The following is a 14,968-nucleotide window of genomic DNA, read 5'->3' on the forward strand; positions in this document are numbered from 1 at the left end:
ACAATCCGCGAATCGATAGCTAAAATACGCTCGAAATTCTCTGATGAGTACTGGCTGAATGCTGAGGAACCGAAGCGCTATCCCCTCGATTTCCAAGCTGCGCTGGCCAAAGATGGATTCTGTGGGCATCTGCATGCCCACAGAATATGGCGGGTCTCAATTGGGCATTTCAGAAGCCGCGGTAATGATGCAGACCATATCCGAGTCTGGGGCTGGCATGGCCGGCGCGTCATCTGTGTATATTAATATTTTTGACCTGGAACCGGTTGCGAAGTTTGGCAATGCAGAACAAAAGCGACGGTTCCTGATACCGCTGGTCCAAGGCCGGGAGCGCGCCTGCTTTGGCGTTACGGAGCCAAATACGGGGCTTGACACGCTGAAACTGCGGTCAATGGCTATGCGAAACGGTGAACACTATATCCTCAAGGGCTCGAAGATCTGGATATCCGCGGCCCAGCACGCAGAAAAAGATCTTAATCCTCGTCCGGACCATTCCATTGGACAAAGTTACAAAACCATCACAGGGCCTCTCGCTCTTCTACACGGACCTCGATCGGTCGCAGGTAGACGTGTCCGAGATCCCTAAGATGGCCGTGCGGCAGTCGACAGCAATACCCTCTTCTTCGAAAATTGGAAGGTCCCCGCAGCAGATATGATAGGCGAGGAGAACAACGGGTTTAAAATGATAATCCACGGCATGAATGCGGAGCGCATCTTGATTGCAGCGGAGGCTCTAGGGCTAGGCTACGCGGCGCTGCGACGCGCAGCAAAATACGCAAACGAGAGACAGGTTCGGGAGACCGAATGGGCAAAACTAGGGCATTCAACACCCACTCGCTGACTCGTGGATGAACCTGGAAGCTGCGCGGTTGATGGTCTATCAGGCGGCCAGGATGTATGATGCGGGCTACACTTCAGGGGAATACGCAAATGCGGCCAAATACCTCGCTGCCGAAGCAGTATTTAGGGCGTGTGATAGAGCAGTGATGAGCCATGGCGGGATGGGATACGCGAGGGAGTATCACGTCGAGAGATATTTGAGGGAGGCTTTTATTCCGCGCATTGCCCCTGTTAGTCGCGAGATGATTTGCAGCTATATTGGTGAGAGAGTGCTTGGACTGCCGAAGTCGTACTGACAATTATTGGTTCATTGGGGAGTATGGATAGATGCAGGGAGTCCACGGTGCCATTTTGGATTTGGCTAAAGGAAAACCAAGATATTTTGTATGAAATCAACTTGTGCGTTTATAGAATTGAAACGTGTAGTAAATTGAACTGTTCAATGTCCAATGTTCAATGTTCAATGTCCCCTGCCCAGCGAATTGAGACTAGAAACCATCACAGGTAAAATCAGCATGTCATCCAGCACCCACATTCGCTCGATTATCCCTTTCATGACAACCTCCAGGCTTTTCTCTTACAGCCAAGAGCAATTATCTTCCCAAGAAACCGCAAATCGATGCTCCAACCCAGGAAGTTGGGAAAGGGTTCACAAAAGTGGGTAACTAGACTTGAGATCAAGAGTGGGAAAAGGCGGAGGAAGGCCAAGGATGAAGGATGGAGGACGGGAGGCTAGAACAAGCTAAACAGATCCCTTCGCCTGGCAGGTCTCGGCAGCCCAAATGGCATGTTGTGGCTTCAGCCAGAAACGGGGTTCGCCAGGCCACATAGCTCCAATGTGCCAGGTATCCAGCGTTGCCGAAATGATATACTAAATGAACGGGGTGCATTAGTATTACGAACATGGAAAATATCAGAGAAAAAAGCACAAAAAAGACGGTGTCAACTTGATATCAAGTCTCGAGCTAGGGCCGAAACATTGAGCTCTGTGTCAATCTCATCAAACAACAGCCCATTGGTGTGCCGACCTCCTGCATCTTCATATCCCGATGAGCTGGCTCAGCAAGGCTGTGGCTCCGGAACAGAAGAGCTCTGACATGCTTCAACTGGCACGGAAGCGCCTTTGTTCGCAAAGTAGCTCCTTAGTTAGCTCTTCTTCCCCGCACTCTCTAGCCCTAACGCGGGCAACTTGGGCAACTTGAACAGCCAAGTAAATATCCCGTTGCGAGTGGAGCCGAAAGGAGCCCGCGAGAATTGGGGATATCTTGAAGAGTTACCCCACTCCTGCCGACCTCAAGGCTGACAGACAATCGATGTGTGCGCAGGAGATAGAAAACGATGACGGCTCCGAATTCACGAACTGGTGGGAGCCATTCCCTGCGAAATCTATGTATGCTCTGAGGATCGGTGATGCTGAGTCCTCCTCCCCCTCCTCCTCCTTGCTTCCTCGCTCGCTGTCGAGAGCCGAGGGCACAGACAGAAAATGGGGTTCCCATGGTTCTCCAATGTGTAGTGTTATCCACCCATGTAGTTGACCACCCCGTCGGATAAACCTCCACCTTTCATCATACATACATCTCTCCTCCGTAGATTAGATTCCAAGCCCAGCGCCCGTTCACTTGGATCATCGTAAGCGTAAGAGTGGTGCACCGCTTTCCCCAGCCTACATGTGTCGTCGATCAAGGGCGGTCTTGCAGCTCAGGCGAAGGTTGCTCTGAGGGAGCTCCATCCGGGCAGCTTCGCTTTTATGAGCAGCCATCTCCCCGTATCTCCAATCCTTTTATCATTCTCGCACTCCCTCGTCTGCCATCCCTCAATGATCTGATCTTCGCCTTTGTGTCAACTCTCTTGCAGATTGCCCAGTATCTAATGAAAACTTGGGGCGCAAAGCCGTTCGATATGGACGAAAAAGCAATCAGCCGACCGCCATCGTCAACCTCGAAAAAGGATGGATCTGGCAATGAGGCGGTTGAGATTGATCCCGTCAAAGTAAAGGCCCTGGTGAGAAAGGTGGACCGTCATATCGTGCCTTTCTTGGTCCTGCTGTATCTCTTTAGCTTTTTGGATCGAGGTAAATTTCCTAATGCCCCAATAGCCCGTTTGCGCCACATCGAAGAATGTATAACTATTATATAATAGTGGTACTGACGGTCGTCGTGCAATAGTGAATATCGGCAATGCGCGCCTCTACGATATGGAATCGGACCTAGGTCTCGCTGGCAATCAATACCAGATCGCAGTCTCGATTTTATTTATACCTTACTGTGTTCGCTTCCCCGAAACCCCTTCCTCCGGCCCAAAGCTTAAAAAAAAAAAAAAAATAAATAAAAAAAAATAAAAAAAAAAAATAGCCCACCGTCCGCATCAAACTTAACTAACTCATTCATTCACCTTACCAGCTTCTGGAAGTGCCGTCCAACCTTGTAATCCGAAAATTCACAGCGTCTCGCTACATTTCCTTCATCGCAGTGTCGTGGGGAATCATTGCCACCTTGACGGGAATTGTTCAAAATTTCGCCGGTCTGATAGTATGCCGCTTCCTCCTAGGATGTGTGGAAGCTGGCTTATTCCCTGGCCTGGTTGCCTACATGACACTGTTCTACGGGAAACGCGAGATCGCGCTGCGAGTGGGTTATCTATTCAGCGCTGCCGCGCTCGCTGGGGCCTGCGGTGGGTTGCTCGCCTACGCCATTGGCTTCATGGGCGGAATTGCCGGGCAAAAGGGATGGCGCTGGATCCTAATCATCGAGGGCATCCCTTCAGTCCTCATCGGTGTTGCGACATGGTTTGGCCTCGCCGATGATCCGGACACTGCTTACTATCTTAACGCGGAAGAGAGAACCCTCATGCGGGCTTGCCGCAATACGGAAATTGGCCAGACCGACTCGGCGCAGCAGTTCCATATCGAGGATGCCAAAGAGGGTGCAAAAGACTGGACCATCTGGCTCATGTGTCTTAGTCAGTTTGGCGTCGACACCGTGTTGTACGGATATAGCACATTCCTGCCCACCATCATCAAGGGTATCGGGACGTGGACGGCCCCGCAGGTGCAGGCGCTGACTATTCCTTGCTACGCCTTGGGCGCCATTACTTACCTCGTTATCGCCTGGTTTAGCGATCGCATGCAGCGTCGTGCGGTCTTCACAGTTGCATTTTGTATCATTACTATCATCGGCTATGCGGTGCTGATGTCAGACAGCAATTCCGGCGTCCATTATTTCGGCTGCTTCCTTGTCGCGGTTGGGTTGTATGTCTGCGTTGGCCTGCCGCTCGCCTGGCTGCCGACGAATCTCCCGCGGTTCGGCAAGAGAACGTTCGCGACCGGCCTCCAGCTTACTATGGGGAATGTCAGTGGCATCATGACGCCGTTCTTGTACGTCACTAAGGACGGCCCACGCTACATCAAGGGCCATGCGGTAACCCTTGCTCTTACTGGATTTTCGGCGGTGATCTATACCTTTATGTGGTTCCATTACAAACGGATCAACAAAGCGCGCTCTGTGGGCTTGCAAGATCACAAGATTGAAGGGATGACGGAGGAAGAAATTTCTGAGATGGGTGATCGAAATCCTAGGTTCCGCTATGTAACCTAGCAGGTTGTGTGTACATTTTCTGTTGCTCTATTTTCTTTACATATGTCCTTTTCCTATATATCCTTTCGTTTGGCTCCCCAATACTCCCCAAGCTGCACTAGCCGGTACTTAGCAATTATTTGTTAAACCCTTTCCTTGTAATAGTTACTACTTTCATATCCTGCTTGGAAAGTGTGTTTATGGGCATATAGATGAACATAGATACAAGGAAATCCCCACTAGAGTCACGGTCAGGGTTTATATCACAGCCTAAGAACTAAATAATCGGATCAAACGAATTGTTTTATAGTATTCATAGCATCATATCATTATCACGTATATCTTAAAGTCTTCCCAACCAACAGGGAAGAAACATGACGATATGATTCCATACGTAGTGGAAATCGGTAAACTTTAGAGGTGACATATATGGTGTGAGTTGCCATGCTTTCTACTCCGAAGTGCAGGGAAAACTTATCCCCCGCTCGACGCTGGAGCAAATCGTGCTCTTGCCTAGCATCATCGTCCGTGGGCGATCTTGTCGTGACGCAACTTGGATCGTTATAGCACCTCCATTGCTTGACCGGCTTCAAACCTTCATCCAAGTCCCTCCCTTGGGGCTATCATTCTCAAGACAAACCCCATTCCCCCACTTCTGGAACTCTGCGCGGGTAGCTGGCCACTTCCAAGTGCCAAGCACCTCCATGGCTTTAACTCGGGCTTTGTTGGTTGGTTTTCGACAACAGATCTTGTTTCAAGCGCTGTTCGAATATCAATTAAAATGTGATTGAACGCGGGGTCTCAACATCTCAGTGCCCACTGGGAGAGGGGCGTTGGTTGTAGCTTGGGATTAGCTGGTCAGATGAACGGTTTCGTCCTTAGATTCTATTCCCAGTTAGTATCAAACGGAGGGTAATCTGATGTTCCAAATAGAATAGTAGTAGATTCTTGATCGCTAGCTAGAGCTCTGATAAAGGCTTTTCACTAACGAGATATACCATCTTTTTGTCATCCCAGTGCCGAGATGCTTGTTCCGAGCTCAACACACAATTTTCTCAGCGTAAAACATCATCAATGGAGAATGCGGCTTGGAATGAATGATACGTCCATGCACAGAGGCCTTGCCAAAAGTTTTGACTTGCGTTAAGAATTTAACCATCTCTTGATGAAAAGGATAGGGAGTCCCAGGGGGCTAATAGAGGCCAATGCCCCTGGCTTGCCCACTAGCTCACTGCCTAAATCCCAGGTGATGTGGCCTGGGGATTCACAATACTAGGAAGGATATTTATCAATGACTCCCAAAAACGGCTAGTCCAGGGGAAGTGGTTTTGTTTTTTCCTTTTTTTGTTTTCTCTTTTCTTTTTCCCCTTCACTGTTGATGTTGATATTATATTTCTCCGGTTCCCACCCCCCAGCAAGATTCAATAGTTGTGAAAACAACCATTGGGAACTGAGCTGCATAATCCACTGGACATGAAGCCCAAGTTTAATCCATTCTCAACGGGGTCAGAGCCTCGGAGGGCTTTCGATCGGCCTGGCCTTAATTTTACGCTTCCTTCTTGCCTGCGACTTTATCCGTTGGTGTTCGACGAAGGCAAAATGATAATATGATACTGCAGCATGGGGAGTCATCTCCGAACCCCAGAACTTAACAGCAGGCGCTAAAGTTGACTGGACACAATCGATAGCTAACATGAGTTGAATTGGGCCTATTTTATTGATCACGAAACCTGAGTTCACTTTAGTTATTTCTTGCTTCTCTTTTCCTTTTTGAAGTGTTGAACTTCGCCAGACTCCGAAATATCAGTTTATGTATTATCATGATCGGCAAGCCATATAGCCACATCCATATTTCTTGATTCTACAGACCCCCGTCCGGATATCAACACCCATGGATGGCGAATATTTCGGTGCAAATCGCTCGGCTTTGAGCTACCATTGGACATCAAATACTCGATGCTCATTTGTCCGATAAATTTTCTCAATAACGGAGGAGGCCCTGTTGTCAGTGGTCATAAAGCTAATGCGCGAGAGAAGTGCAAGACCAACTTGTTTACCGCTCTCATGCCCTCTTTATTTGAGTCCATGATGAGAAGCTTTATCGTGCGCCAATAATATGGACGGAACGTCATCGAAGATCACACGGCATCTTCAATAGTGCTGCCAGAGCTAATGTGTTAATGCTGCATCGGAACATGCCATACCGCGGGTATATGTTATTGGCAAAACTGTTGTGTCCAGCCAGCCAGCATGCAAGAGAAGTTGGCATTCTTAGACTTGGGGAGTAACACCCCCCTTTTTGATTACCTATATATACCGCAAATGTATCCTGCCAGAGACCCTCCGTTGTCGAGTCTTAAGTCTTCATCCTCCTTCCACCCTCTTTAAGTACCAAACGCTCTTTTTGAAAAAACACTACAGTCCTTTCCGAAACAAAGCACAACTTGCAAAAATGCGGTTCACAAGCTCGTCCTTCCTCGGCCTCCTTGTCGTGGCTGCACCATTGGGCACCATCGCGGACAATTCTCTTCCCACGGATATCTCGTCAGCCTGCGCCTTACTCGCCAACCTTACACCTGAGCAGTTCGCGACCACCTTGGCGGATCTAGAGAACAAAGCAAAAACAGATATTACCCGAGACCAGGCCCAGGTTGACAGAGCTTTGGCACAAATCGAATCACTCCCTGCTGGCAACCTGCAGGCTGAGGTTGACAAAGTATGCGCTTCGCAGGCTAAAGCTGTGAAGATCGGCCGTAGCCGAATCTCTCGCCGACAAATCGGTGGAGCTCCGGACGCCTTATCTGGTAGTCTTCCTGGAGGCCTTGGGGACACGGTGAAGGGTGCAACCGGCGCCCTGGGTAACACGCTTGGTGGCGTGGGTATGAAGAAGGGCCGCAGCGAAAATACCCGTCGACAAGACGTTGGCGACCTCGGGTCCAAGATTGAAGGTTTTACCCAGACTCTCGGGAGCTTGGCCAAAGATGTTTCGGGTGAGACGACCAAACGAAATTCTTCAAGGCAAAAGGATGGGGGCATTTTGGGTGGCATCCTTATCCCGGGCATTCTATAAAAGCAGACAACTTACCGGCCCTGGATTGCTGAAGCCAATTGGAGAATCGAATGGCTGCGTTTTCGTTTCTTTTGATTTGATGAATGAAGCGGGAAATGAGGGTGGCTTTGGGAATGAGCCGGGCTTCATATTGAATGCGAGGATTTGTTTGTGAATAGTTTAATTTTTATTTGGACGGAAGTTTTTAAATCTTCTGCGAGGTTCCTAGAAAAGAGAACACCAGAGATTTTTACATATTTAATAGAAGATACATTTACGATTAAAAACAAGTCAAAGAAAACCAATGGCCTGGATTTCAAGCCAAACTAAATTAATATTCCCGATTGTATTGGATTTGCAACCTTCGCGTTGTCTCCTGGTAAGCATGTCGGAGATAATATATTGTCGTATTTCGTATATTAGAGATTTTATATCACCTCTCGCTTCTTGAAACCCGAGCACTACCTCGCTCGTATAATCGAGCATTCTCTTCCTTATAAATACTGCCTTTTTATCATGTACTGATCAGAGTTATCATAATCAATTCAATATTCATAAGAATGATAAACTATTAATTAAACAGTGAAGCAAAAGTCTCTAAGAATCATACAATGCTCTGAGGAGAGGGACAAAAGCTACTCATTTTATGACTGAAATGATAAGAATATCAATACATTTAAAAATGTAACTTGAATCTCAATGATTTTATTGATGTAGAGAAGATTTTTGCATCTCTGATTGATCCAAATACTGAATAATTCCCACTTTTATTTATGCAGTAGAGACTTGACAATTGGCTTAGATACCCCTATTCTTACCCCTGAATTGTCTGTCTACCTGTCTATCTATCTACGTGCGTGATATCTGATTGATTGCTAATAGAATAAAGAATGGTAACTAGATAGCTAGCTACCTATCTACCTCCCTACCTACCAACCAACCTACCTGCTCAATATCCAATCAATCTCTATGAGAATAAACATCACAATTTAGCTATCCACCTACCTATCCATGCTAGCTTATTAGCTGAGTACCTGCCTGCCTACCTGCCTATCTATCTACTCACCTGCTTGAATGAATGATATCCACTGATGATATCTGGTGATGGTATATAGATGATGATATATAGATGAGAGATAGCATAAATGGGAGAATGTCTCAGGCAATAAAAGGATGTGTGCAGTATTAAGTAGTCACTTCCACTCAATTGTGGACTGGCCGATTGTTTGTTTGACAGCATTTTGCGGACCATCTGGGATAGGCAGATATGACAGCATTTCCGTATCTTAACGAAGTGCAAGTAGTCTTGAGCTACCATAAAGGTATGGTAGGTTTTGACACTTGTCTTCCACTGTAACGGAACCATTGTCAGTAAGAGATTCAATGATCAAAATTAAGGGTACATGCAAAGGTAAGGGGTTGGTATCACCATCGGGTCATCTTCATGGCGTTTCCAGATGTAGGCAACATGCTCCATGGAATGCTGAGCCAAAACAGGGATACTACCCCCGCTCTCCCCACGCGCAGCGCGTTTTGCTTCGAAGATTGCAGCTTCGCGTGGCATGCCAGCCAGAGTTAGACCGAACGGGATGCTCCCATCAATACGGGCTCGGAACTGAACATTGACTTGTTGCTGAGAAGTAGTACGGATAGGGCCGAATGTATAGGTCGTCTCAAAGGAGTTTGTAATGCAGAGGGGCCTGGGGCTGAGAGCCTGCACAAGGCTTGCTAGCCCTCCGAGAAGGGTGACCATAAAATCCATAACAAGAGTCTCAATTGGGGTTCGACGAAGTGGTTCCTCATCTGTTGGTTCTGTAACTGAACTCGCAGCAGGAGGATGCATTCGAGTAGGACAACTGGCTGTCGACTGATGATATCCGACGTTTGTCATCTCGGTATCCACCATGATGAGCTCCTCAGAGGGAAAGGCCTGGCGTGTTGGACTTGTCGGATCTACAACTGCTGAGGGACGCGTAGCATCACAGAATCTGATTCTTTTGGGAGCCCCACCCAATAGACGTTCATCAATTGGGGCCTGAATTGATTTATCCAGAAGTTGGTTGTACACATTAACCAGCATTGAGAACGGGCGCAAGTGTGCCAGAATATTCAGGAGGGGTTTGCTTGCGGGGTTCCTTTGGGTTGCATATAATGCGATACAAGGTCTTCAGCTTATCAAGGCCAAGGATGTTTCTGTTTATAAGTTTTGTGGCATCATAGGAATGATCTTCATTTGAAAAAATACTCTAGATTGGCAATATACTCCGTACATGGAGGCATCTTTGGACTGTTTCTTTTCAGGCCAAATGCATCGGATGGTAAGAAATACTTCTTTTGGAACAGTCGATGCAGAAAAACTCCCTGTTCTGGCATCAGAAGCCTGTACAGATTGGTCAGGGAGCAGCTACAGTACCTTCCATGCACAGTTGCTCGAGGGTGCGCTGTTGAAGGCCATATTTCTGTATCGCTTCGTGCCATTCCTTTTTGGTGGAAGGGATTTTGTCCAGGCCATGAACGGCCTGGCGACGAGGAGATGCCATGTCCATGCTAACTAAACTTCGTCGAGTGTGGACGTGCTAAGGTGAGTTGTTGAACCCTAAGCTAAGTTGACGTATTATCCCGCCTCGAGACAGCAGAGACAGGCGACGAAACCAGGGACCAATATAAAAATATGAAGGAAGAAGAAGGCAACAACCAGGCAAGAAGCTGAGGGCGACAGGCAGCTGGTGGGTTAAAAGCTGCTTTTCATGCTCATCTTCACTAAAACTATCCGTACCTCAGCAGACAAGCAGAGCACCAGTCATTTCCACTAATTGCACGTTATGCAATCAGAAATAAAGCCATTCCATTGCCCCGGAGCACGTTGGCAGGCTCATGGCGGGCCTTTTTTGTTTGTGCATCTCCTACTCGCCAGACTCGTTCCCGTTTGAGTGGCTACAAAAGACAGAGGACCTCAAGGTGCAATGTAGGGACAGCACCAGAGAGAAAGTGACTTTTTCAACATCCCCAGAGTTCCTACAAGCTATCCACAGGTGCGAGAGAGTTACTGCACCAGAGAAAACTCATGGCCTCCCGAGCGACTGGGGTTTCTCTGGCTTCATGAAGACCGCTGCCCACCAGGTTCTAGATGAAAGTTCCCTTTACTAAGGCTGCAGAGTATGTATGATGATATATCGTTGTTGCTCTTCCTTCATTTTGCCCACCTATCCTTGCCTTTTTATCAGGTTTGAAGGCCCCTTTTTCCGCAGGCTGGGCATCGGCATCATAAGTGATTCCCACCCTTGCATTAAAGGTGATAGTGATGTTGATTAAAAACACCACCCAACATCTTTTTATATGATGTTAAACTGAATAAGAAGGGTTGTGACTGCAAAAGGTGTTTGCAGCATCCATCTGTTGTTCCTTTATAACCAACTCTTGCCCGTATGTAACATCACACAAGGACTCGGCATAAGCACTGCTTGCAGTATAAGGAATAATAATAATAGTAATTGAATATGAGAAATTCAACATTCTCATCTATCTTCTTTTATCTATTTCTTTTCCTTATTTTTATTCAGATTGATCATCATTCCGACAAAGCATCGCAAATAGGTCTGACATTTGATATTTATAAACAAACACCTTAGATAGTTATGACGACATTGGCTGACTCTGCAAACTCGGGCAAACACTCGGACTAACTATTCAAGTCCACCATCCGATTATCCAATCTTCTGGGTTCAGATAGTTATTTTCCCCCTTCTCTTCTCTTATTTTCTTTATAATTGTTAACTGTCATAGCTATTTCTCTAGCTATTCCTCTAACCACACTTAACACCCGAGATCTGAGCCTAATCCCTTTGACCATGGCAGTAAAATCGGTTGCAGTTATTGCAGGTGTGGGTGCTGGCACTGTAAGGCGCATATATATATCTGCTTTAGCCGAGAACACAAATACAGCGTTCAACGTTCTAACAGTGCTCTGCGGTGCGGCAGGGAGCCTCGATCGCCCGCAAATTTGCCCAAACGTACAGTGTCGCCCTCCTGGCGCGAAGTGTGGCTAGTTATCAGACTCTCGTCCAAGAAATAAGTAGCAGTGGCGGGAACGCCATGGGCGTAAACACAGACGTCACAAGCGATGCGAGCGTGAAGAACGCCTTCGCGGAAATATCGAAAGCATTTCCTGGCGCGCCACTCGCGGCTGCGATCTATAATGTTGGGGGGGGTTTTGTGCGGAAGCCCTTTCTCGACCTTTCGCAGGAGGATTTCACTGCTGGCTACGAGAGCAATGCGTATGCGCCTCTCTAAATTATGTATATTCTACATCAGTATCTCATTGTTATTATTCCAGTCCCTATGTGCCCCACCAGTCCGTCAGGAGCTTTTACCATAAAGCCACCGCTGCATGTGAACTCTGAGCAAACCAGACTAATATACTTCCTATTTGCTTTGGAACAATTAAATTACAGCAAGGGCGCCTTTCATTTCTCCCAGGCCGCGCTGCCTTTACTCCTGAAGTCTGGAGATCTAGAGCATCCTCCGACTCTCATTTTCACTGGTATAATCTATCTCACGCCCAGTTGACTTTCTTCCTCTCGAATTGGGTGGATAATACTAATATGGCTTAGGTGCTACCGCAAGCCTCAAAGGTTCCTCCCTATGCGCATCATTCGCGACGGGAAAATTTGCTATGCGAGCCCTGTCCCAGTCACTCGCAAGGGAATTTGGTCCTCAGGGAATCCACGTTTGCCATGCTATCATCGATGGCATTATTGATGTCGAGCGCACAAAGGGCTTCAAATTTGACGCTCCCGACGCAAAATTGGACCCTAATTCGGTTAGTTTGAATGCCGAAGTTTCAGTGTCATAGTCTGAGCATAAAAAACGGAGAAGAGAGAAAAAGACCTGCTTTTCTTATGTCGTTGTGTGATATCATTTAGCTAACGTTTTGTTTACCCCCAAGATTGCGGAGACGTATTGGTTCCTGCATACCCAGCCAAGAACTACCTTTACCCAAGAACTTGATATGCGGCCATATATTGAAAAATGGTAAGACTGGTTTCTTGTTCAATAGGTCCGTACGCTGGCACATGTAAATATTCCCGGGACAGTGGTGTGATATATGACTCCATCAGAATGATCTCATGTAATTGAAGGAGATGGATTTAATTTGAATTTTTTTCATTAACGTATATTTTTGACCCATCGTGCATCTTATAGTAAATGAAATGATACTGCTGCACAAATTGTTGGGGGTTTGGATTGGTTCGTCCTATCTACTACCAACATGGCGTGGTGTGATTGAGCTCTTTTGCCCCAGTGGCCTTAGCATTTTTCCCCTAAGTCATCCCAGAACTCCAATCACGTGCATTATATCATCATTTTGATCAATCGGCAGCAGCTTGAACCTGAACTCCAACAGAGTGGTGACCGAGTATCGCAACAAGGGCCTCCATACATAGAGTAGTAACTGACGACGTGAGTTGCTTACAATCTCCCCTTCTGATCGGGTTTCGGCCTCAGTAGTCACTAACCTATCTCCCTCTTCAGACCGCGAAAAACAACCCCCGCAACCACGGCTGCCTCCATGATGGTGCGGAACGAGGTCTCGCCCCAGGCAGATGGCTATGGCAATGCTGCTATTGACTCTGGCGATAACTACTCCTTCTCACAAAACACATTATCACCTCTCAGAATGTTTGCCACCCGAATTGAAGTTCCACCCTACGGATTGGGGAAACAATTGTTATTTCTGCGATCAAGACCCGCATACGAGGAATATATGGCTTCTCGGATTAAACAACATGTTGAAATTGGGATGGCTTTTGTGGACAGACCGCTTACTCAACTGGAGACTGATTCCTTCGTTGAACAGGCCGTAAGCTTAACCACAAAACCTCGAATTGGGGCATACCTTGGCTCATTTTTGGGGTTCCTGTTAGTCGCAAAGCCTTTCTTCAAGAACGGTCGTCTAGTACCTTTTTCACAAATGAAGGTTATGGTAGATAGACCGTTAATTATTAAAACATTACTTTGGCCGTTTTGTGTCTTTGCAGGGAATATTTTCGGAAAAGCAAGCGGCGCCTCTCTCGCAGTGCGAGATTTGACATCGGATCCCAGATTAGCCCAATACCGGCAAGATCGCGCAAATCAGGATCCTCAGAAGGTTCAGAAAAGCCTAGAAAAGCTTGGGTGGAAAACTCGTCATACTCAGTCAACCCCACGTCGCCCTCACTCACAGCAAAGTAAACCAGAGAAAGACAATGCCAGCCCAACCGCTGGATTCGAATCAAATGGCGATGATGACTCAATCTACTCTTCTACCCATTACGGATCTTCAAGCGAAATTTACGTAATGCAATCACAAGCAGATTCGAACGTTCCGGAGCAATCAAATCCGCAGCAGTGGAACCCTTCGCAGAGGCAGCAAGGCGATTTGGGTAAATATCGACAGGGTCGCCATATAATCGATAAAAGCGACGACGATGATGTCTTTGGCTTCAACTCCAACACAACACCTGCAACAGCAGGCTCAACAACCACTAGATCTCAGCCGTCAGGAAGTGCCTGGGATCGGCTACGCGGGTCACCCTCATCCGCTTCCAGCCGCCCATCTATCAAGAGGGAAAGCTCAAGCTTGTATTCACCAATATCAAGCACCGAGGGTACACCATCCGATTCGTCATCAACACCTCCCGGCAGCTCATGGGATCGAATACGCGCCGCATCCGCGTTCCCTTCCTCCACGCCTTTCCAACCACAACCTGAGCAGTGGCCTCAGAATAAACCAGACAACTATGAAGATTCTACGCGACAATCTAAAGACAAGGCGCAGCGCGAGTTCGACCGCCTGCTTGAACAGGAGAGGCAGAATATCGGTGACGGCGACAGCTATACTAAACAAAAAAGGGATTGGGGGAGAGGTTCATAGCGTGCTGGAGCTGATATTCCCTTCGATGTTCGACTATCCCTAACTTTATCAATAGAAGAGGCAATATTACCTATGAGTTGGGTTGATTCCACAGCTATGCACGTGTGTTTGCAAAGCATATATCCACATCCACATCCCATATTTGTGTGTATTATTATCACTTTAGAATGATACTGAATTATAAGTATTAGACATGCATATATATCTGTAGAACGCCTTTTGTTACTAGGAAACATACATGGATATCAGCATCACGATGCTATGTAGATTAAGTGAGACAGCGAATGGTTCATATATTAAACTCGGTGGAGATTGGTTTGTGCGCTACAAAAATGGAAGAGAACACTGCCACGATTTTAATCAAAGCCACCCCAATTAAATGCGTCGGTCCCCTGAGAAGAAAATATCGTACGGTAAAGAAAAAAAAGGAAAAAAAAAAAAACCATAAACATTGATTGGAGGGGATATCAGAACGAATAGAGCGACGACAGAGTTCAATAGAGAAGCAACGGTAAAAATGAAAGAAAACTGCTGGGATAAGGAGAAATAACGCGAAACAGGAATTAGGGACGTTAGCAATAGATATTTTCGGAA

The 14,968-nt window shown here is 46.9% G+C and overlaps 4 protein-coding genes across 4 annotated transcripts; all 4 read left to right on the forward strand.

Annotated features, from left to right (window-relative positions):
• Positions 1-112: 112 nt before the first annotated feature.
• On the forward strand, positions 113-1,230 carry HCAG_08334 (predicted protein; the record flags this gene model as incomplete). Its single annotated transcript, XM_001536502.1, has 4 exons — positions 113-563; positions 603-790; positions 885-1,070; positions 1,168-1,230. The coding sequence occupies 4 exons, from the start codon at positions 113-115 to the stop codon at positions 1,228-1,230; spliced, it is 888 nt and encodes a 295-aa protein (XP_001536552.1).
• A 923-nt stretch (positions 1,231-2,153) lies between these two features.
• HCAG_08335 (conserved hypothetical protein) lies at positions 2,154-4,433 on the forward strand (the record flags this gene model as incomplete). The annotated part of the gene is made up of 6 exons (XM_001536503.1): positions 2,154-2,230; positions 2,436-2,469; positions 2,578-2,841; positions 2,898-2,911; positions 2,980-3,106; positions 3,240-4,433. The coding sequence occupies 6 exons, from the start codon at positions 2,154-2,156 to the stop codon at positions 4,431-4,433; spliced, it is 1,710 nt and encodes a 569-aa protein (XP_001536553.1).
• Positions 4,434-6,864: 2,431 nt separating this feature from the next.
• HCAG_08336 (predicted protein) lies at positions 6,865-7,482 on the forward strand (the record flags this gene model as incomplete). The annotated part of the gene is made up of 2 exons (XM_001536504.1): positions 6,865-7,062; positions 7,144-7,482. The coding sequence occupies 2 exons, from the start codon at positions 6,865-6,867 to the stop codon at positions 7,480-7,482; spliced, it is 537 nt and encodes a 178-aa protein (XP_001536554.1).
• A 3,827-nt stretch (positions 7,483-11,309) lies between these two features.
• Positions 11,310-12,313, forward strand: HCAG_08337 (conserved hypothetical protein; the record flags this gene model as incomplete). The annotated part of the gene is made up of 4 exons (XM_001536505.1): positions 11,310-11,357; positions 11,440-11,735; positions 11,913-12,001; positions 12,072-12,313. The coding sequence occupies 4 exons, from the start codon at positions 11,310-11,312 to the stop codon at positions 12,311-12,313; spliced, it is 675 nt and encodes a 224-aa protein (XP_001536555.1).
• Between the last annotated feature and the right edge of the window lie 2,655 nt (positions 12,314-14,968).

Source organism: Histoplasma capsulatum, genomic scaffold (assembly GCF_000149585.1).
Source record: "Histoplasma capsulatum NAm1 scaffold_11 genomic scaffold, whole genome shotgun sequence".
NCBI classification, from domain to species: domain Eukaryota; kingdom Fungi; phylum Ascomycota; class Eurotiomycetes; order Onygenales; family Ajellomycetaceae; genus Histoplasma; species Histoplasma mississippiense.